The sequence below is a fragment of the Panulirus ornatus genome, chromosome 64, assembly GCF_036320965.1.
Source record: "Panulirus ornatus isolate Po-2019 chromosome 64, ASM3632096v1, whole genome shotgun sequence".
Classification (NCBI taxonomy): Eukaryota; Metazoa; Arthropoda; class Malacostraca; order Decapoda; family Palinuridae; genus Panulirus; species Panulirus ornatus.
This window is the reverse complement of record NC_092287.1, coordinates 23826785-23848443: the sequence shown is the minus strand read 5'-3', so window position 1 is coordinate 23848443 and position 21659 is coordinate 23826785. Positions and strand designations below refer to the sequence as shown.

Sequence of the window (21659 nt, the reverse complement as noted above, 5' to 3'; positions counted from 1 at the left end):
ATTGCATGTTATGGACGTCATTAAAAATTATCTTATTTCTTCCATCAAGAGTACACAGCCTCTTAAAGTAATTACATATTGGTAATTTTGTGGATTGGTTTTTCCAAAATTATTTGGCAGTCCAACAGTTTGAATTGATCAGTTTTACAGGTATAGATTTTCATAACTTGTGTGTTGAAAAACATGGAAAATCCTGGTTAACTAGCCTCCTTGAAGGTAAAATGTCCTGGGCTAAGTTCTGCATAAGTTTCAGTCTATGCTTTCTACCTGTGTCTAGTAACAGTAAATTGGCTCCAGCTCCATGCTTCAGTCACTCTTTGTGAGAAGCAGTTTGTAAAGGATTTTTCTGCTCATCTGCTAGGCAGTGAGTGTACCTCTTTCATCTTTTGTGTTATAGCAAAAGAAAATAAGTAAGTTCTCTGACAAAGGATATATATAAAAGTGGGGCAGGCACTAGTGAAGACAAATTAGAGAAATGGAAGAGGAGATGAGCTTAATAACCATGACATAGGGTTGGCCAAGGCTGAAGAACAAGCTTGGGCGGAGGGGATGTTAATTTTGTGCTGGTCAGGAAAAGGATAAGTTTAGGATGTCAAAAAAAGAATTGTTTTTTAGTTATTGATCATACTCCAGACAAATTTCCTTTACTTATCACAGGCAGTTGCATAATATGACTACAGGATTTTGAATTTTGTTTCCCTGTGTCCGAAATGGAAAATATCGTTGAAGTTTATAAAACAAGGACCCCAGCCAAAGATGCTTTAATTGAACTGTAGTTCAGTAAGGTGAGCTTACTAAACAGAAACTAACTGTGCTGAAAGACTTGAGCACCTCGTTTTAATACCCAAGAAATTAATAATTTTAGAAGGCTTCAGCTACAAATGTCATAATATTTGCATATTACTAACTGACCCTTAAGTGAGTGAATAAACTAACTGTTTGAAGGTAAAGTGAAAGTTTCTTAGCAGCCATGTAGTCAGTCTGTGTTATAGTCTTGCAGGTTGATGTGAGAATTCCAAAAGAAATTGTGGTCTTTTTTGTGGAAAAAATATTCCCCTTCATATAACTTTTAATTTCCAGTAGAATCTACACTGATTTGAGCAATTAACAAATCCCTTTTCAGCAAGGTAGTGTCAAGGAAAGATGACTTAGATGTATACAGAAAAATCTTCACGTTGCTTCTTGCTCTGCTCTTTCTTCTGGAAAGTGTTATAAGGGAGTATTTCCAGCCATTTGCTCCTGCCCTTCTTAGTCGCCTTCTATGACACACAGCAGATATACTCTTGATACCTTCCACAGAGTATCTCCATCAACTCTCTCATATGCCTTCTCCAGATCCATAAATACTACATACAAATCCATCTGTTTTTCTGAGTATTTCTCACATACATGCATCAAAGCAAACACCTGATCCACACATCCTCTACCACTTCTGAAACCACACTGCTCTTCCCCAATCTGATGCTCTGTACATGCCTTGACCCTCTCAATCTATACCCTCCCATATAATTCCCCAGGAATACTCAACAAACTTATACCTCTGTAATTTGAACACTCACCTTTATCCCCTTTGCCTTTGCACAGTGGCATATATTTATTTTGCTTTGTCGCTGTCTCCGTGTTAGTGAGGTAGCGCAAGGAAACAGACGAAAGAATGGCCCAACCCACCCACATACACATGTATATACATACACGTCCACACATGCAAATATACATACCTATACATCTCAACGTATGCGTCTGCCTTTATTGATTCCCATCGCCACCTCGCCACACATGAAATAACAACCCCCTCCCCCTTCATATGCGCGAGGTAGTGCTAGGAAAAGACAACAAAGGCCACGTTCGTTCACACTCAGTCTCTGGCTGTCATGTAATAATGCACCGAAACCACAGCTCCCTTTCTACATCCAGGCCCCACAGAACTTTCCATGGTTTACCCCAGATGCTTCACATGCCCTGGTTCAATCCATTGACAGCACGTCGACCCCAGTATACAACTTCGTTGCAATTCACTCTATTCCTTGCATGCCTTTCACCCTCCTGCATGTTATGGCCCTGATCACTCAAAATCTTTTTCACTCCATCTTTCCACCTCCAATTTGGTCTCGTTCCCTCCACCTCTGACACATATATCCTCTTGGTCAATCTTTCCTCACTCATTCTCTCCATGTGACCAAACCATTTCAAAACACCCTCTTCTGCTCTCTCAACCACACTCTTTTTATTACCACACATCTCTCTTACCCTTACATTACTTACTCGATCAAACCACCTCACACCACATATTGTCCTCAGACATCTCATTTCCAGCACATCCACCCTCATCCACACAGCTCTATCTATAGCCCATTCCTCGCAACCATATAACATTGTTGGAACCCCTATTCCTTCAAACATACCCATTTTTGCTTTCCGAGATAATGTTTTCAACTTCCACACATTCTCCAACGTACCCAGAACTTTCGCCCCTTCCCCCACCCTATGATTCACTTCCGCTTCCATGGTTCCATCTGCTGCCAAATCCACTCCCAGATATCTAAAACACTTCACTTCCTCCAGTTTTTCTCCATTCAAGCTTACCTCCCAGTTGGCTTGTCCCTCAACCCTACTGTACCTAATAACCTTGCTCTTATTCACATTTACTCTCAGCTTTCTTCTTTCACACACTTTACCAAACTCACTCACCAGCTTCTGCAGTTTCTCACCCAAATCAGCCACCAGCGCTGTATCATCAGCGAACATCAACTGACTCACTTCCCAAGCTCTCTTATCCACAACAGAATGCATACTTGCCCCTCTTTCCAAAACTCTTGCATTCACCTCCCTAACAACCCCATTCGCAAGCAAAGTAAACATCCAAGGAGACATCACACACCCCTGCGGCAAACCAACATTCACTGAGAACCAATCACTTTCCTCTCTTCTTACACGTACACATGCTGATGATACAGCGCTGGTGGCTGATTCATGTGAGAAACTGCAGAAGCTGGTGACTGAGTTTGGTAAAGTATGTGAAAGAAGAAAGTTAAGAGCAAATGTGAATAAGAGCAAGGTTATTAGGTACAGTAGGGTTGAGGGTCAAGTCAATTGGAAGGTTAGTTTGAATGGAGAAAAACTGGAGGAAGTAAAGTGTTTTAGATATCTGGGAGTGGATCTGGCAGCGGATGGAATCATGGAAGAGGAAGTGAATCATAGGGTGGGGGAGGGGGCGAAAATTCTGGGAGCCTTGAAGAATGTGTGGAAGTCGAGAACATTATCTCGGAAAGCAAAAATGGGTATGTTTGAAGGAATAGTGGTTCCATCAATGTTGTATGGCTGCGAGGCATGGGCTATGGATAGAGTTGTACACAGGAGAGTGGATGTGCTGGAAATGAGATGTTTGAGGACAATATGTGGTGTGAGGTGGTTTGATCAAGTAAGTGATGTAAGGGTAAGAGAGATGTGTGAAAATAAAAAGAGCGTGGTTGAAAGAGCAGAAAAGGGTGTTTTGAAATGGTTTGGTCATATGGAGAGAATGAGTGAGGAAAGATTGACCAAGAGGATATATGTGTCAGAGGTGGAGGGAACGAGGAGAAGTGGGAGACCAAATTGGAGGTGGAAAGATGGAGTGAAAAAGATTTTGAGTGATCGGGGCCTGAACATGCAGGAGGGTGAAAGGCGTGCAAGGAATAGAGTGAATTGGAACGATGTGGTATACCGGGGTCAACGTGCTGTCAATGGATTGAACCAGGGCATGTGAAGCGTCAGGGGTAAACCATAGAAAGTTCTGTGGGGCCTGGATGTGGAAAGGGAGCTGTGGTTTCGGTGCATTATTACATGACAGCTAGTGACTGAGTGTGAACGAATGGGGCTTTTGTTGTCTGTTCCTATCGCTACCTCGCACACATGAGGGGGAGGGGGTTGTTATTCCATGTGTGGCGAGGTGGCGATGGGAATGAATAAAGGCAGACTATGAATTATGTACATGTGTATATATGTATATGTCTGTGTGTTTATATATATATGTGTACATTGAGATGTATAGGTATGTATATTTGTATGTGTGGAAGTGTATGTATATACATGTGTATATGGGTAGGTTGGGCCATTCTTTTGTCTGTTTCCTTGCGCTACCTCACTAACGCGGGAGACAGCGACAAAGGAAAATAAATAAATATAAGTATATATTTCTTTTCTTTCTTTCAAACTATTCGCCATTTCCCGCATTAGCGAGGTAGCGTTAAGAACAGAGGACTGGGCCTTTGAGGGAATACCCTCACCTGGCCCAATTCTCTGTTCCTTCTTTTGGAAAATTAAAAAAAAACGAGAGGGGAGGATTTCCAGCCTCCCGCTCCCTCCCCTTTTAGTCACCTTCTACGACACGCAGGGAATATGTGGGAAGTATTCTTTCTCCCCTATCCCCAGGGAAAAGTATTGGCTCTGAGGATTGAGCCATTCGGGCCTGTGCAGGAAGTGGGCTTGGGTTCAGGTGCAGGACTGGACGAGGTGAAGGAGGTTGTGGTGGTGGTGTTGGACTTACTTTTGGTGTTGTTGATTTTGTGTCCAAGTCCTTTGCATCATCACAGCAAAGTTCTTCTTCTTCCTCCTCACCCACCACCCATTGTTGGCACATCTCTGTGTTGCCCCTGTACTGTGCTTCTACTACTGCTACTTCTTTTTCTGTGCTGCTGCTGATGCTGTCGTATGACATGCATGCACACGTGCAGGCAGGGCTGTAGTAGTCGTGGACAAGGTGCAGGCAAGCAAGGCAGTAGTAATGTGTCTGCGTCTTTGGTGTGGTTGCCTAAGGTGAAGGAAGGAAGGGTGTGGAATTTTGTGATGCATGGCTTGTCACTGATGATACTGATAGTAATAATAATAATAATAAATATATATATATATATATATATATTATTTTTTTTTTATTATACTTTGTCGCTGTCTCCCGTGTTTGCGAGGTAGCGCAAGGAAACAGACGAAAGAAATGGCCCAACCCCGCCCCATACACATGTATATACATACGTCCACACACGCAAATATACATACCTACACAGCTTTCCATGGTTTACCCCAGACGCTTCACATGCCTTGATTCAATCCACTGACAGCACGTCAACCCCGGTATACCACATCGCTCCAATTCACTCTATTCCTTGCCCTCCTTTCACCCTCCTGCATGTTCAGGCCCCGATCACACAAAATCTTTTGGCAGGTGAAGATTTGTATGGGTTTTCAGAAAAGAAGAGTGAATGTTGGGGTGAAGAGGGTGGTGAGAGTAAGTGAGCTTGGGAAGGAGACCTGTGTGAGGAAGTACCAGGAGAGACTGAGTACAGAATGGAAAAAGGTGAGAACAATGGAAGTAAGGGGAGTGGGGGAGGAATGGGATGTATTTAGGGAATCAGTGATGGATTGCGCAAAAGATGCTTGTGGCATGAGAAGAGTGGGAGGTGGGTTGATTAGAAAGGGTAGTGAGTGGTGGGATGAAGAAGTAAGAGTATTAGTGAAAGAGAAGAGAGAGGCATTTGGACGATTTTTGCAGGGAAAAAACGCAGTTGAGTGGGAGATGTATAAAAGAAAGAGACAGGAGGTCAAGAGAAAGGTGCAAGAGGTGAAAAAAAGGGCAAATGAGAGTTGGGGTGAGAGAGTATCATTAAATTTTAGAGAGAATAAAAAGATGTTCTGGAAGGAGGTAAATAAAGTGCGTAAGACAAGGGAGCAAATGGGAACTTCAGTGAAGGGCGCGAATGGGGAGGTGATAACAAGTAGTGGTAATGTGAGAAGGAGATGGAGTGAGTATTTTGAAGGTTTGTTGAATGTGTTTGATGATAGAGTGGCAGATATAGGGTGTTTTGGTCGAGGTGGTGTGCAAAGTGAGAGGGTTAGGGAAAATGATTTGGTAAACAGAGAAGAGGTAGTGAAAGCTTTGCGGAAGATGAAAGCCGGCAAGGCAGCAGGTTTGGATGGTATTGCAGTGGAATTTATTAAAAAAGGGGGTGACTGTATTGTTGACTGGTTGGTAAGGTTATTTAATATATGTATGACTCATGGTGAGGTGCCTGAGGATTGGCGGAATGCGTGCATAGTGCCATTGTACAAAGGGCAAAGGAGATAAGAGTGAGTGCTCAAATTACAGAGGTATAAGTTTGTTGAGTATTCCTGGTAAATTATATGGGAGGGTATTGATTGAGGGTGAAGGCATGTACAGAGCATCAGATTGGGGAAGAGCAGTGTGGTTTCAGATGTGGTAGAGGATGTGTGGATCAGGTGTTTGCTTTGAAGAATGTATGTGAGAAATACTTAGAAAAGCAAATGGATTTGTATGTAGCATTTATGGATCTGGAGAAGGCATATGATAGAGTTGATAGAGATGCTCTGTGGAAGGTATTAAGAATATATGGTGTGGGAGGAAAGTTGTTAGAAGCAGTGAAAAGTTTTTATCGAGGATGTAAGGCATGTGTACGTGTAGGAAGAGAGGAAAGTGATTGGTTCTCAGTGAATGTAGGTTTGCGGCAGGGGTGTGTGATGTCTCCATGGTTGTTTAATTTGTTTATGGATGGGGTTATTAGGGAGGTGAATGCAAGAGTTTTGGAAAGAGGGGCAAGTATGAAGTCTGTTGGGGATGAGAGAGCTTGGGAAGTGAGTCAGTTGTTGTTCGCTGATGATACAGCACTGGTGGCTGATTCATGTGAGAAACTGTAGAAGCTGGTGACTGAGTTTGGTAAGGTGTGTGGAAGAAGAAAGTTAAGAGTAAATGTGAATAAGAGCAAGGTTATTAGGTACAGTAGGGTTGAGGGTCAAGTCAATTTGGAGGTGAGTTTGAATGGAGAAAAACTGGAGGAAGTGAAGTGTTTTAGATATCTGGGAGTGGATCTGGCAGCGGATGGAACCATGGAAGCGGAAGTGGATCATAGGGTGGGGGAGGGGGCGAAAATTCTGGGGGCCTTGAAGAATGTGTGGAAGTCGAGAACATTATCTCGGAAAGCAAAAATGGGTATGTTTGAAGGAATAGTGGTTCCAACAATGTTGTATGGTTGCGAGGCGTGGGCTATGGATAGAGTTGTGCGCAGGAGGATGGATGTGCTGGAAATGAGATGTTTGAGGACAATGTGTGGTGTGAGGTGGTTTGATCGAGTGAGTAACGTAAGGGTAAGAGAGATGTGTGGAAATAAAAAGAGCGTGGTTGAGAGAGCAGAAGAGGGTGTTTTGAAGTGGTTTGGGCACATGGAGAGAATGAGTGAGGAAAGATTGACCAAGAGGATATATGTGTCGGAGGTGGAGGGAACGAGGAGAAGAGGGAGACCAAATTGGAGGTGGAAAGATGGAGTGAAAAAGATTTTGTGTGATCGGGGCCTGAACATGCAGGAGGGTGAAAGGAGGGCAAGGAATAGAGTGAATTGGAGCGATGTGGTATACCGGGGTTGATGTGCTGTCAGTGGATTGAATCAGGGCATGTGAAGCATCTGGGGTAAACCATGGAAAGCTGTGTAGGTATGTATATTTGTGTGTGTGGACGTTTATGTATATACACGTGTATGGGGGTGGGTTGGGCCATTTCTTTCGTCTGTTTCCTTGCGCTACCTCACAAACGCAGGAGACAGCGACAAAGCAAAAAAAAAGAAAAAAAAATGTATATATATATATATATATATATATACACATAAACACACGTGCATTTACATATCAACATATGCACATATACATACACAGGCATACATATATACACATGTACATATTCATACTTGCTTGCCTTCATCCATTCCTGGAAAAGTAAAAACTGGAGGGGAGGATATCCAGCCCCCCGCTTCCTCCCCTTTTAGTCGCCTCCTATACACACAGAGAATATGTGGAAAGTATTCTTTCTCTCCTATCACTCTGCTTTCTTACAAAGTCGTTCCTTACATGATCAACCTGTGATGCTGACCTTCCTTCTATGCATTCCTCAGTTACTCAAGGTACTTTACCCCCTGTCCCATCCTGGGACTCACTTCAGCTTCCTTTGTACCATCTGTTACCATGTTATCTCCCAGGTAGAGTACATTTATGAAGATTCTCTTCCTCCAGGCCCTCCCCATTCAGACTTACATAACTATCTCTCATTTAATATTAATCTTACTTTATAAATAGCCTGCATTATAAACCATTTCTTATAAGCAAAAGCATTATTGTAAACTTTCTCATAAAAAGCTATTGCATTAAAATTAAAGTTTTGATAAACTTTTCCTTATAGATAATACCCTCTCATGATGACAGTAATTAGTTTTAAGACTTTAGTCGATTAGCATAGAAACAGCAATTAGAGGGGAGGTTTAAGTATCAAAAGCATGGACAGAGTATGAGTTGAATGGTTTAGGGATCATAGGACCAGCTGTTGTAGCTGTCATACATTGTCTATGATAAAATAATGAGCCTTAACTGCAAATCACTTTATTTGGGTATGTTCCTCCTCATTCTTGAGAGAAAATTTGTAAGAGGGAGTATTATTACTTAAAAGTAGCCATGCAGTGCCATAGAGCATATTTCCAGTGTCGATTTGTTTTTGTTAAACTTAATGGCTTGCTCCCGAGGCAAACTTACCGTGATTCATGGCTTGTGGTGTACTTTTTCAAAGACCCAGTATGTTCTCACCTTTACTGCGTGAGGTGGTCATCGTAAAGTCTAGTTAACTGGAATGTATTCTTAAGGTCTAGGTATGAACCCAGAACCTTTTGACATATAAAGCCACACTTAACTTGCTGGCCATGGCATCCATCAAATGAAATTATCTTTTTTTACCAAATTATGACCACAGATGGCTAACTGCCATGATATGTATACTATGTGGTGAAGTTTAACTCAACCCAGATGTGTAGTAACTCCTTTCATGATGAATGCTTCTGAACATTCAAGAGTTTTTACTGTTCTATTGATGAAGCCTTTTTCCCTTTACATAAACCTGCACGTGATTACTTCATTGTTTTTCACGGTCCCAGTGTTGTACAGAATTTACATGTGCCAACCTGTTTCATTTGTTATCAGATTAGTGGTTATATTTTCAAAGATTTGGGACAAGGTGGCAAGCAGAGTAAGTTGTCAAGAATGGAGTAGTCAAAATCAGAGGTAGAGAGCGCCATAATGAAATGTGGGAAAGCATCAGGAGTGGATGAGATTGCAGTTGTTTCACATGAAGGGGGTTGATAGTGTGTTTGACTGGTTAATTAGACCTTTCAGAATATGTTTATTGAAAGCTAAGGTGTCTTAGGACTATCAGAGTGCATTTATATATGGAGACATCACACACCCCTGCCGCAAACCTACATTCACTAAGAACCAGTCACTTTCCTCTCTTCCTACACGTACACATGCCTTACATCCTCGATAAAAACTTTTCACTGCTTCTAACAACTTGCCTCCCACACCATATATTCTTAATACCTTCCACAGAGCATCTCTATCATTTCTATCATATGCCTTCTCCAGATCCATAAATGCTACATACAAATCCATTTGCTTTTCTAAGTATTTCTCACATACATTCTTCAAAGCAAACACCTGATCCACACATCCTCTACCACTTCCGAAACCACACTGCTCTTCCCCAATCTGATGCTCTGTACATGCCTTCACCCTCTCAATCAATACCCTCCCATATAATTTACCAGGAATACTCAACAAACTTATACCTCTGTAATTTGAGCACTCACTCTTATCCCCCTTGCCTCTGTACAATGGCACTATGCATGCATTCCGCCAATCCTCAGGCACCTCACCATGAGTCATACATACATTAAATAACCTTACCAACCAGTCAATAATACAGTCACCCCCTTTTTTAATAAATTCCACTGCAATACCATCCAAACCTGCTGCCTTGCCGGCTTTCATCTTCCGCAAAGCTTTTACTACCTCTTCCCTGTTTACCAAATCATTTTCCCTAACCCTCTCACTTTGCACACCACCTCGACCAAAACACCCTATATCTGCCACTCTATCATCAAACACATTCAACAAACCTTTGGAAAGAGGGGCAAGTATGAAGTCTGTTGGGGATGAGACAGCTTGGGAAGTGAGTCAGTTGTTGTTCGCTGATGATACAGCGCTGGTGGCTGATTCATGTGAGAAACTGCAGAAGCTGGTGACTGAGTTTGGTAAAGTGTGTGAAAGAAGAAAGTTAAGAGTAAATGTGAATAAGAGCAAGGTTATTAGGTACAGTAGGGTTGAGGGTCAAGTCAATTGGGAGGTAAGTTTGAATGGAGAAAAACTGGAGGAAGTAAAGTGTTTTAGATATCTGGGAGTGGTTCTGGCAGCGGATGGAACCATGGAAGCGGAAGTGGATCATAGGGTGGGGGAGGGGGCGAAAATTCTGTGAGCCTTGAAGAATGTGTGGAAGTCGAGAATATTATCTCGGAAAGCAAAAATGCGTATGTTTGAAGGAATAGTGGTTCCAACAATGTTGTATGGTTGCGAGGCGTGGGCTATGGATAGAGTTGTGCGCAGGAGGATGGATGTGCTGGAAATGAGATGTTTGAGGACAATGTGTGGTGTGAGGTGGTTTGATCGAGTAAGTAACGTAAGGGTAAGAGAGATGTGTGGAAATAAAAAGAGCGTGGTTGAGAGAGCAGAAGAGGGTGTTTTGAAATGGTTTGGGCACATGGAGAGAATGAGTGAGGAAAGATTGACCAAGAGGATATATGTGTCGGAGGTGGAGGGAACGAGGAGAAGTGGGAGACCAAATTGGAGGTGGAAAGATGGAGTGAAAAAGATTTTGTGTGATCGGGGCCTGAACATGCAGGAGGGTGAAAGGAGGGCAAGGAATAGAGTGAATTGGATCGATGTGGTATACCGGGGTTGATGTGCTGTCAGTGGATTGAATCAGGGCATGTGAAGCGTCTAGGGTAAACCATGGAAAGTTGTGTAGGTATGTATATTTGCGTGTGTGGACGTATGTATATACTTGTGTATGGGGGTGGGTTGGGCCATTTCTTTCGTCTGTTTCCTTGTGCTACCTCGCAAACACGGGAGACAGCGACAAAGCAAAAAAAAATATATATATATATTTTTATTTATTTATTTATTTATTTATTTTGCTTTGTCGCTGTCTCCCACGTTAGCAAGGTAGCGCAAGGAAACAGACGAAAGAATGGCCCAACCCACCCACATACACGTCCACACATGCAAATATACATACCTATACATCTCAACGTATACATATATATACACACACAGACATATATATACACATGTACATAATTCATATTGTCTGCCTTTATTCATTCCCATCGCCACCCCACCACACATGTAATAACAACCCCCTCCCCCCTCATTTGTGTGAGGTAGCGCTAGGAAGACAACAAAGGCCCCATTCCTTTACACTCAGTCTTTAGCTGTCATGTAATAATGCACCGAAACCACAGCTCCCTTTCCACATCCAGGCCCCACAGAACTTTCCATGGTTTACCCCAGACGCTTCACATGCCCTGGTTCAATCCATTGACAGCACGTTGACCCCGGTATACCACATCGTTTCAGTTCACTCTATTCCTTGCACGCCTTTCACCCTCCTGCATGTTCAGGCCCCGATCACTCAAAATCTTTTTCACTCCATCTTTCCACCTCCAATTAGGTCTCCCACTTCTCCTCGTTCCCTCTGCCTCTGACACATATATCCTCTTGGTCAATCTTTCCTCACTCATTCTCTCCATATGACCAAAGCATTTCAAAACACCCTCTTCTGCTCTCTCAACCACACTCTTTTTATTACCACACATCTCTCTTACCCTATTATTACTTACTCGATCAAACCACCTCACACCACATATTGTCCTCAAACATCTCATTTCCAGCACATCCACCCTCCTGCGCACAACTCTATCCATAGCCCACGACTCGCAACCATACAACATTGTTGGAACCACTATTCCTTCAGACATACCCATTTTTGCTTTCCGAGATAATGTTCTCGACTTCCACACATTCTTCAAGGCTCCCAGAATTTTCGCCCCCTCCCCCATCCTATGATTCACTTCCGCTTCCATGGTTCCATCCACTGCCAAATCCACTCCCAGATATCTAAAACACTTTACTTCCTCCAGTTTTTCTCCATTCAAACTCACCTCCCAATTTACTTGACCCTCAACCCTACTGTACCTTATAACCTTACTCTTATATACTTCTTTTTCTTTCAAACTATTCGCCATTTCCCGCATTAGCGAGGTGGCGTTAAGAACAGAGGACTGGGCCTTTGAGGGAATATCCTCACCTGGCCCCCTTCTCTGTTCCTTCTTTTGGAAAATTTAAAAAATAATGTATAGGCAAGAATGACTATTCAAATTGTAGAAGTATATACATCTATTATATAGACAAGATAGGTGCATGTGAGAGTAGTGGTTAAGAGAATCACATCAAACACAGAACAGGTGATTAAAGAGGAGCATTGTGTATAGCTTGCTAGAAAAGTTAAGCATGTATGTGTGTGAGTTGGAATAGGGGAGTTAGGTCTGCATCAAAGATGTATAATGTCATCATGGTTGTTCAAGCTGTTAATGGATGGGGCTGATGAGGGAGGTAATTGCAGATGTTATGCTGGGTTGGAGGAGGTAACCCAGTTGCTCTTTGCAGGTATTATGATTTCTGGTGGCAAACTAAATCGAAACTCTAGAAACGGGTGAGAGATTAATAACATACTGTGTGCAATGAGAAGTGTGTGGTAGGAAGTCAATTGTCTGTAAGGGTACATTTGGGTATGATTGGAGATACAAATATCTCAATTGTGTTCTCTAAATGAAAGTTCTGCAGCATAGATAAAAAGAGCAGGATAGTAGGTGTGCTGGAATTGAATTGCGTTAGGAGGAAATGTGGTGTAGTGGCAAGTTGAACATTTAAGAAATAATAATATCAGAGAGAGGCATGGTAGTTGTTGTAGTTGATCGAGAGGACCAACAGGGTCTGCTGAAATGGTTCAAACATAAGGAGAGAGAATAAGTGAAGAAGAGACTGACAAAGGGATCAGAAGTGGTGTGGTGCAAGGAGAAGAGAGAAAGAAACTATGGAGGAGATGGAAGGCTAGCATGAAGAAGGCTTAGGGTTATGAGTGCATGAACATTCAGGAAGGTGAAATGAGTTTGGGCAGTGTCCCATATGAGGCAACATGTTGTCAGTGGGCTGAACCAGCACTTGAGAAGCACTCACAATAAATCATGATGTAGTCTACAGTGTTTAGTTGTAGATGGTTGTCTGTGCTTGTTACAGTATACTTTATATTGGTTGTGTTCAAATGAGGCCAATTTTTGTTTGTTCCTCATGCTACCTCACTGAAGAAGGAAAAGCAGTTCAGTATAAGAAAAAAAACTCCAGGGGTTATTAAATGGGGGAGGGTCATTAATTACATAATTTATCTACTGGGGGTAGATGTTGCTAGCACATGTTGTAGTCTTATAACATTTGTCCGTTTATTAATCAGACCTTCATCCAAATCCTATTAAATAAAAATATAACTTGTTCATACCATACTTCCTGCAGACATCCACTTTACCTCGTTTCTGTAACTTCATCATTAATGTGGAAAATGAAGGTATTTGATGTGTGTATGAAGTAGCAAACCATTCATATAATGCTTTTAGAATTTCTTTGTCTTCACTAGACTACTGTACCCTTTACAAAAGGAAGGTCAAGTGTGCTAAGTAATTGATTTGGAAATATTCTGCTTGTCAACTACCTTTACATTTGATTGTGGAAAAAGGTATATCCAATATAAATGAATGGATAGAATGAGATAATTCCTATTTTTTCTTAATAAATTAAGAATCTTTTCAAGTTCTTCAAACTTGATTTTGTGCTGGAAAAGTTCTTATAGTCTACTTTGGTATTTATTTTAATGTTACACTTATCTCAATACTAGGCATGATTCTTCATCCATTACTCTTAACTGTATGAAGCCAGCTAATCATTACTTGAATATTACTGATTACCTCTTAAAGTAGAGTCTTTTGCAGCACACTGATTTGAAGCACATTTCTATTTTTTCTCTTAGGGTGCACTCTATGGCAGTGACACAGTCGAAAAGGTATTGTAATGATTGTGGTGGACACTAGCATGCCTAGCTAGCAAAGTTTAAGATGGTCTGGTAAAGGATGCAAATCAAAGTATTTCAGTATTGTTTCACTTGATTGTGATTCTTATTGTATAATTCTGGACTTCTTTACCATACATTCAACTCACCAATAATTGCATCCTTTGCAAACTAATTGTGTAGGACTGTCTTGTGAAAGCTTCTTTTAACCTGCATGTTGTTCATGACTAACATTATTTTTGGTTTGTAATTACTAAAATAGTCTTAAATATTTAGTTATGCCCCTTTTGCTTTTCTTGAGACAAAAAAAAAAACCTTGTGTGTAATAAGTTTATCCCTCCTGTGAAAGATGAAGTTTGATGTGCAGTGTCAGTGCATGTACTATTGTTAGATTAACGTGCATGATGTATTGGCTTATAATTTTGAGCTCTGCTTTACATCGACACTCCCTCCCACCCGGACAGTTGAACACAGCACCCAACCCAGGTACACCATTAGAGAACTGTTCCTGATTGTTCACTGTTTTCCTTGATTATACATGTTTAACAGAGAAGTATCACATACATTTTCCTGTGCTCTTACTAAACCTGCCTTTATCATGCCCCCTCTCTAGCTGCTTATTACCATAAGAGTGGGATAAAATAGTTGTAATCAGGTTTAATATCTTTGATGATATGTAAATGGAACATGCCGTTTGCAGTTTATTTAGATAATTGTAAACCAGTTGTTATCCCATCTGATTCCCTCGCTGCCAGTTTGAAAGGGACTGGATTAAAGTAACTTCATTCTATGAAGAAAAAAAAAAAGGGTTTTCATGCATTATGTTTTAATTGCATAACATATCCTACTACTCATGTGTGATGGGGATATTGTATATCTCAGAGCATGGTGCAGTCTTATCACATCAGTTACCCCATGTTATTGAGTGTGGAGGGATGCAACTTTTGCTCACTGTCCTAATGATGTGTGATGTTTTTCTTTCTTCACTAACCATGGGTCCTAAGTAGCTGTCTCAGGAAGAAAAGGCTCATATTCTTGCTTGGAAGCAAGAAAATTTGTGCAAATTAGATTTCAAGGTGTACTGGCAGAGCCTGTTCACCCTCTAGACACTTTTTTATGCTTCCTTTTACCATCATCCCTCTCCAAAAAAGTTGGATCTAGTCAACTTAGGAAGACCATTAAGGCATCTACCTACCTGATGATGCATGGGTTGTTGAAAAATCCATTCTTATCAGGTTATCAGACCCCTTGGTCTTCATAGTTTGACCAGACCCAGCTTTTCTGAGTGGGATGACATTAGGAGGAAGCCAAAAAAAAAAAAAAAACTGACCAGGTGTACTTGGCCCTGCAATGTATTTTGATATCTCGGCACAATTTCTTGCAAGAATATGGTTAGTGATGGGTAGAGGAAAAATATCATAAAGAACAGAAATGGCGAATGTATTGATAATCATTAGGACAGGGAGCAAATGTTGCAACCCTCCACTTGTAACACCAAAAGATAACTGTGGAGGCAAATCAGGACATCTAAGATTATGCAGTGCTGCTTGACAAAAACTATTTCCAACGTGAGAAATTCTATTTGTTTCACAAATAAGTCCTGTCACTTTTTTTTTTTTTTTAATACTAATAGTTGAGGCCCCCCCCCCCCAAAAAAAAAAAAAAGTTACGTAGTATCATCCTAGGTTTCAGTTCGTTGCGTACTTTTTCTGTGCATCTTTTGAAGAGAATTGACCTATGAATGACTCGGACTAATGTTAGAATATGATCTCTTGGTTTATTTTAAAGTGAAACTTGGTAAATTCTAAGCTTGATCTATATGAGATTTTCTTAGGGGTGACTGGTTATACTTTATCTCAGTAAGGTTGAAAATGCTCACATGGGACTATTTAAGGATTTCATCTGTATGCTTTACTGAACTTACTTAAGACTGAATTTAGAATTAAGATTTGGCACCTTATGACAGTCTTGTCAAAAAACAAAAAAAAAAGAATATTGTTTTTGCATGTCAGAAACTAAACCATTGCATGAAAAGTAAAGAACTGTAACCCATGTTCACTTTGATATTTTGATGTGTATATTTAAGTTTGTAAGGAATGAATTTTCTTCATCAACCCTTATTTATCCGAAGAGACATCTTTGAGGGAAAACTGCAGAAATCCAAATATCTTAAATATGGGAGTGTAGGATATAGTGCCCGCTAGAGTAATAATGGATAACATTACAAAACTTCACACAAATTCTCATTTGTACAGTACATTGTATTTTGACCAGTATAGTTGCAGTCCTGTACTTCATGTTTGACTTTTGAATAACTTCATTTATTAGATTAGAGGCCTAACAGGTCTTTTACTTTGTCTCCAGAATTAATTTCATGTTGCTTGGCAAACTATAACTTAGGCTACTGATGTTTTAAACCAACAGCTTTTCACTAATAGCTGGGATTAATTTGATTTGATATGAATCCATTTGAAATGAATTATGTTTGAAGTGAGAATTGAATTCACAATTGTTTAGAAATGACATAAAAGGTGAAGTCAGCCAATACCGCTGTTGCTTGTATTGAGACATCTTACATGGTTGACTTTAAATATTTTAAAACCTTACTGTCTTACCTACGGTGGTAATATAGAGCTCGTAAATATTAATGGTTACTGATACCTGAGAAAATTATGCTGAAAATTCTATTCAGTTTTTCTACTGTCTTTTTGGGGTATTTAAGAAAAAAGTATATACATTATAAATCATGCCTCAATGTATTGTCATAATGATTAGGGAATGTGATAAAGTGGTTGACAACAAGTATTGTTGAATTCTAAATGAACTTTGATGATGATGTCCTTCTAAACTTGACATTGCAGGTTCTTGTAAAAGTTAGAGTAGAGCTAGCAGTATGTTACGTATTGTAATGTTACAAAAGTTTTATCAGTTCAGAGCAAATTAATATTGTAACAGGTGATACATAAGCAATTCATTGTGAAAGTCACTGGATTGGTGAAGAATAAGTAGCCAGTTAGGTTTCAGTATTTTTTGCACAGAAAAAGGGGGTTAATGTAATGTTAAAAAGGTAGAAATGGATGTGCCAAGTTTTCAAGTAGACTAATTTTAGTGCATGTTTTTCATTGCAACTTCTTTGACAGTTTATTTCATTACACACACTTTATTAGTGTGTGGTAAGGTTAGAATATAAATCCTAAAATTATCCTGTTTCCTTTTTCAATTGGTTTGTCATTACTAACAAAGCTTTTGTCATCTGCAGCTCAAGAAATCTCTGAAGGATGCACAGGAAGCCAATCAACATCTGCGGGCTTACATAGATGGCATACTTCTCAACATTGTGGAGAATTACCCACAATTGCTTGAGGTTAAGCAGAAGTAATACAAACCAAAGGCTTTATATTTTGTAACTTTTTTGAAAAGGGTGTCTCAAATAGAATATAATGCTTAAACCAACCTATCATGTTTCAAGACAGTAGTTACATTTCAAGCAGTCTTCTCAAAATGAGAATTACCTGCAACTGCTTAGGAGTGAAGCAGAAATTTTAAAACCAAAGTATTTATATTTTGTAACTTCTGGAAATGGTGTCTCAAATGAATATTATGATGTCCAGATTTGATAGTTATAGCTTACTTGCTTAAACCAACCATATACCTTGTCGTGATTGCAGTAAATATAGCCAAGTTTTGCAATGTTTCTTGTGCGTACAGTAGTTATATTTGTAAATCTTGAGATGCTCCATTGTATGTAAATTATCTTAAATGGAATATTCATATGGTCATCAGCTTTATGCAACAACAAAAAAAAATCATAAAATGGGAGGTTGTGAAATAAGTTTCACAGTCTTTAAATGGGCCAAATGTTTAATGTTAGTACTGCAGTTCCACTCTAGTACAATCCAAGATTTTGACAAGGTATTGTTATGAAGTAACGTGTTTCAGGTGATTGATAACTAAAAAAAGGGAAAACCCTTTTAACGTAAGTGAAAATGTTTGGAAGTGAATCATGTGTGATATGGACATTTTAAATGTTTTTATGAATTTATATTTTCGTTTTATGACAAATGGGTTGAGATTTAATGCTGACAATATTTTAGATGCTTTAAGAAAGTGTTTGAAAGCTAGGGATATTCTAAACAAATCTGTATGTTGGACAAGTATGGATGTCTGAAAATTGTTACATGCCATTCATGGATAACTAATATCCAAACAGTTTTGTATGTATATATATATATATATATATATATATATATACATATTCCCTCTAAGGCCCAGTCCTCTGTTCTTAACGCTACCTTGCTAATGCGGGAAATGGCGAATAGTATAAAAGAAAAAGAAAGAAATATATATATATATATATATATATATATATATATGAAACACAGGAATCATCAATTTATACATAGGTTTTACATTCCTGGAATACAGCATGTAAATGAAATTTGAGAATAGTATTAATTGCTTGTAGGAAAAATACGAATCCATTCCTAGACCTATTGCTTTTCCATAAAGCTGCAACTTTATTCTTCCTTGCCACCTGCCTCACACCAACCAACATTGCATGTAACCTCACTCCTCCCATCGAATTTTGAGTTTACATTACCATGGGATGAGAATGGTCTCTAGTTGTGATTAAAGTTCTTTTAGATAAAAAAAAACCAAGATCAATGACACATTGATCTTGGGTTTTGCAGTGCAGTTTAACTAGAAGTACCAAAAGTACTGTCAGTTGTAATGGAGGTCCTTCTAGAAGCAGTGGTGGCAAAAGCAGGAGTAAGAGTCTAAAGCAACTATTGTTTGTTGAAGGTTTCACCTTTCTCAATTTCTCTTGTAGCATTTCTTTATAGACATGCACTGCTTAATTAATGAAATTGACCATGTTCACATATTGGAAGTTCTTTTATGTTGTTGTTTGTTTTAGGATGTTAACTGATTCACAACACTTTTTGTTGTCTACCACTGTTTGCAAGCAGTTTTTATGTTTAGACTGTGTGCTGTATTGTGTAATTCCACCAAAATTCCTTGTGTTGCAATGGTTTCACTGTTACAGTTGTCTGATATCCATGGAGAACTCTCAATTTTGTACTCGCATACATGCACTAAAATCTGCTACAATGATGTCCACATCACTGGTTGCAGAATAGTGGTGGTGTCAGTTAGCATGAACATGGTCTTAACACATTAGGACAGTTGTCTACAAAGCACACCAAGTTTGTTCAAGAAAAAGGGCTTGTAACAGGTTGTTATACAGTAATTCTTTACCTCATTGCAAAAATGGTTAAAACAACCAACCAATAAGCCCAAGGCTTCCCAATTGCTTAAGTTGTGATCTTTCAGTGTACAATTAGTAAGTTTAAAGTCCTCCATAGCAATGCCCATAAAAAAAATGAGGTAAGGTAATTAGCAGCTTGAAGTCTTGGTGTGTATCTTTTTTTTCAACTCTTGCCTGATGTGTTATGCTTGGAGATTATACTTGTGTCTCTCATTTGCTTAACCTATGCCAAGAATGTCATAGCCAACACAATGTGCACACTTGCATATGTAATTTTTCATATCTTGATAGTTGTTGAGAAACTTGAGAGCACTTGCCTCTGCTGAAGGCTTGATCAAGAGTTGCAAGACTACCTTTCCGGTATGAATTGCACTCGTACAGCTATAGAACCTTATTCTGGATGATTGGACAGACCATCATAATAGCATTCTTTATCTTGTAGTCAGGCTTGTAAAGTTTCAGTGCCAGTGAATTTCATAATTTGTGGTTCACTGTGTTGTCAAAGATTTTGATATTTTCACCCACAGTAAGCAGACCTTTTGTTCCACTGCTACTACCTTGAGGTTTTTGGGATGAAACCATTCATCACAAAGTTTTCGGAAAGTGAATTTACCAATATGCTAAGGTTATGGAACTGAGGTAGTTGGGTCAAGAGCATGGATGTAGGATAGCTCATATGTGATTTTTGGCTAAAGGGTAAATTAATGGGTTAATGCATAGATGTAAAAAAATTTTATTTTTTTAGACAAGGCACATTGTAATGAAGCACAGACTAAAAAGTACACATAAACTAGTGTGAAAATCAAGGGTTGGTTTTCACCAACATTATCATACATCCCATGACTCATTTTCTGGGGCCCCTACTGCTTCAAGGCTGTACCCCATACATATGGTGCCTAAGGAAATGAGCATAGTAGGGCAAGTCCAGTAGCGCACACATTAAAAAATTCGAGCAATTAATGTGATCATCCCTTTTAATAAGTTAACTGCAATATATTTGCAAGTAATCATGCCATGAACAAGAAGTCACCTTGCTTTAATATACCTGCTTCTGTTCAGTGCTGCCTTAAAGCTGCAAAAGCTCTACAAAGAACAGTGGAAGAGGTTGTATAGTATACTGTAAATCTGTGCATGTTTGTATATATTTTTCATTTTATACATCGGTAAGTATTATCTACATCTGGATTCCAGCATTTCATTTTCAGAGTACTTAAGTTACATATGTTGTTGAACACAATTTCATTGCATTCATTTTATATTGGCATGTATCAATGATTCAGATACTTGAATGCTTAGTACAAGCTGGTAGTGGCTAGGAAGTCTTTTGAAGAGATTTGTATGTTATGGATTTTACCTATTTATTGTATAGCTGAAGCAATTATGCATGAAAGTGGATTAGCAACTTTAATTCAAGATCTTTTTGACAATGCTGTATTAATCGTAGATAATATATTTTTGACAATTATACCATTTGAGCAATGTAAAATTAACTTGGAATATCTACTCTTGGTAAACTTAATTTTACTTGGACAGCAACATTTGAAAATGAAAATTTTAAAGCTACAACACATGTTGCTTTGCTGTGATATGTAGCATTAATTTCATTATTGATGAGGACTTATCTTCCTTGGTTCATTTGATTCATATATACTTTAGAATTTCACTTTATTCTTTACAATAATATGCAAGATATCCCCTCATAATTGTTTGATTTCTAAGATGTACAGATTCACCAAATTTTGTTGGAATTGAAGGCATAATTTCATATTTAACCGACATGTAATCTTTAAACTTGCAATTTCTTTTTGACTGCAAGCATTAACTATTGCTGTATCCTTCATGCCAGCAACTCATTTTAATGTTTTATGATCTGTGATAGCAAATACTTCTTGCACAAATCATTTAAATGACCACCTGTGCTTGAAGTTTTTACCCTTGTTATTGGGTATATTTTAAGATTCCTGCTTCGTATGTAACAAATGACCCCTTCTTTTCCACAAGACACTTTCAGTTAACCTGAATACTGTAATATATTACCAGTTCCTTTATTTTCAAGTATGAAAGTTTTGAATTTCATGCAGTATGTTAAATTTGTTATATGTTGATTACATTTTAGGTGGAACCGTCCAATTTTATTTCATATTTACCCCCGTTTTGTTTTAGTATCTCGAGATGGAGCAGGTAGTCATGTGTAGGGAAGACACTGAAATCTTCCTGTCTAATTATCTTGTATATACTGTAAATAGTTACCGTGTTGACTTGTATTCCCCAAAAAGATTCATATGTGAAGTGTAATAATCTTGTATTTGTCGTCTCAAGTTTGTATGAAAGGAACAATCGCATAATACATTTATTTTGTTGAAA

At 39.1% G+C, this 21659-nt stretch overlaps 1 protein-coding gene across 16 annotated transcripts in view; it reads left to right on the top strand.

Moving 5' to 3' along the window:
* nuf (rab11 family-interacting protein nuf) overlaps positions 1–21659 on the top strand; it is a 555321-nt gene extending 533662 nt beyond the window's left edge. For 14 of the 16 annotated variants that reach the window (XM_071657543.1, XM_071657549.1, XM_071657548.1 and 11 more), the window contains 2 exons: positions 13988–14020; positions 17286–21659. In XM_071657543.1, coding sequence (XP_071513644.1) covers positions 13988–14020; positions 17286–17405 — 153 coding nt within the window. In that variant the 3' untranslated portion in view covers positions 17406–21659. The remainder of the gene's footprint in view (positions 1–13987; positions 14021–17285) is intronic. The other 2 variants (XM_071657546.1, XM_071657544.1) reach the window with 1 other exon arrangement.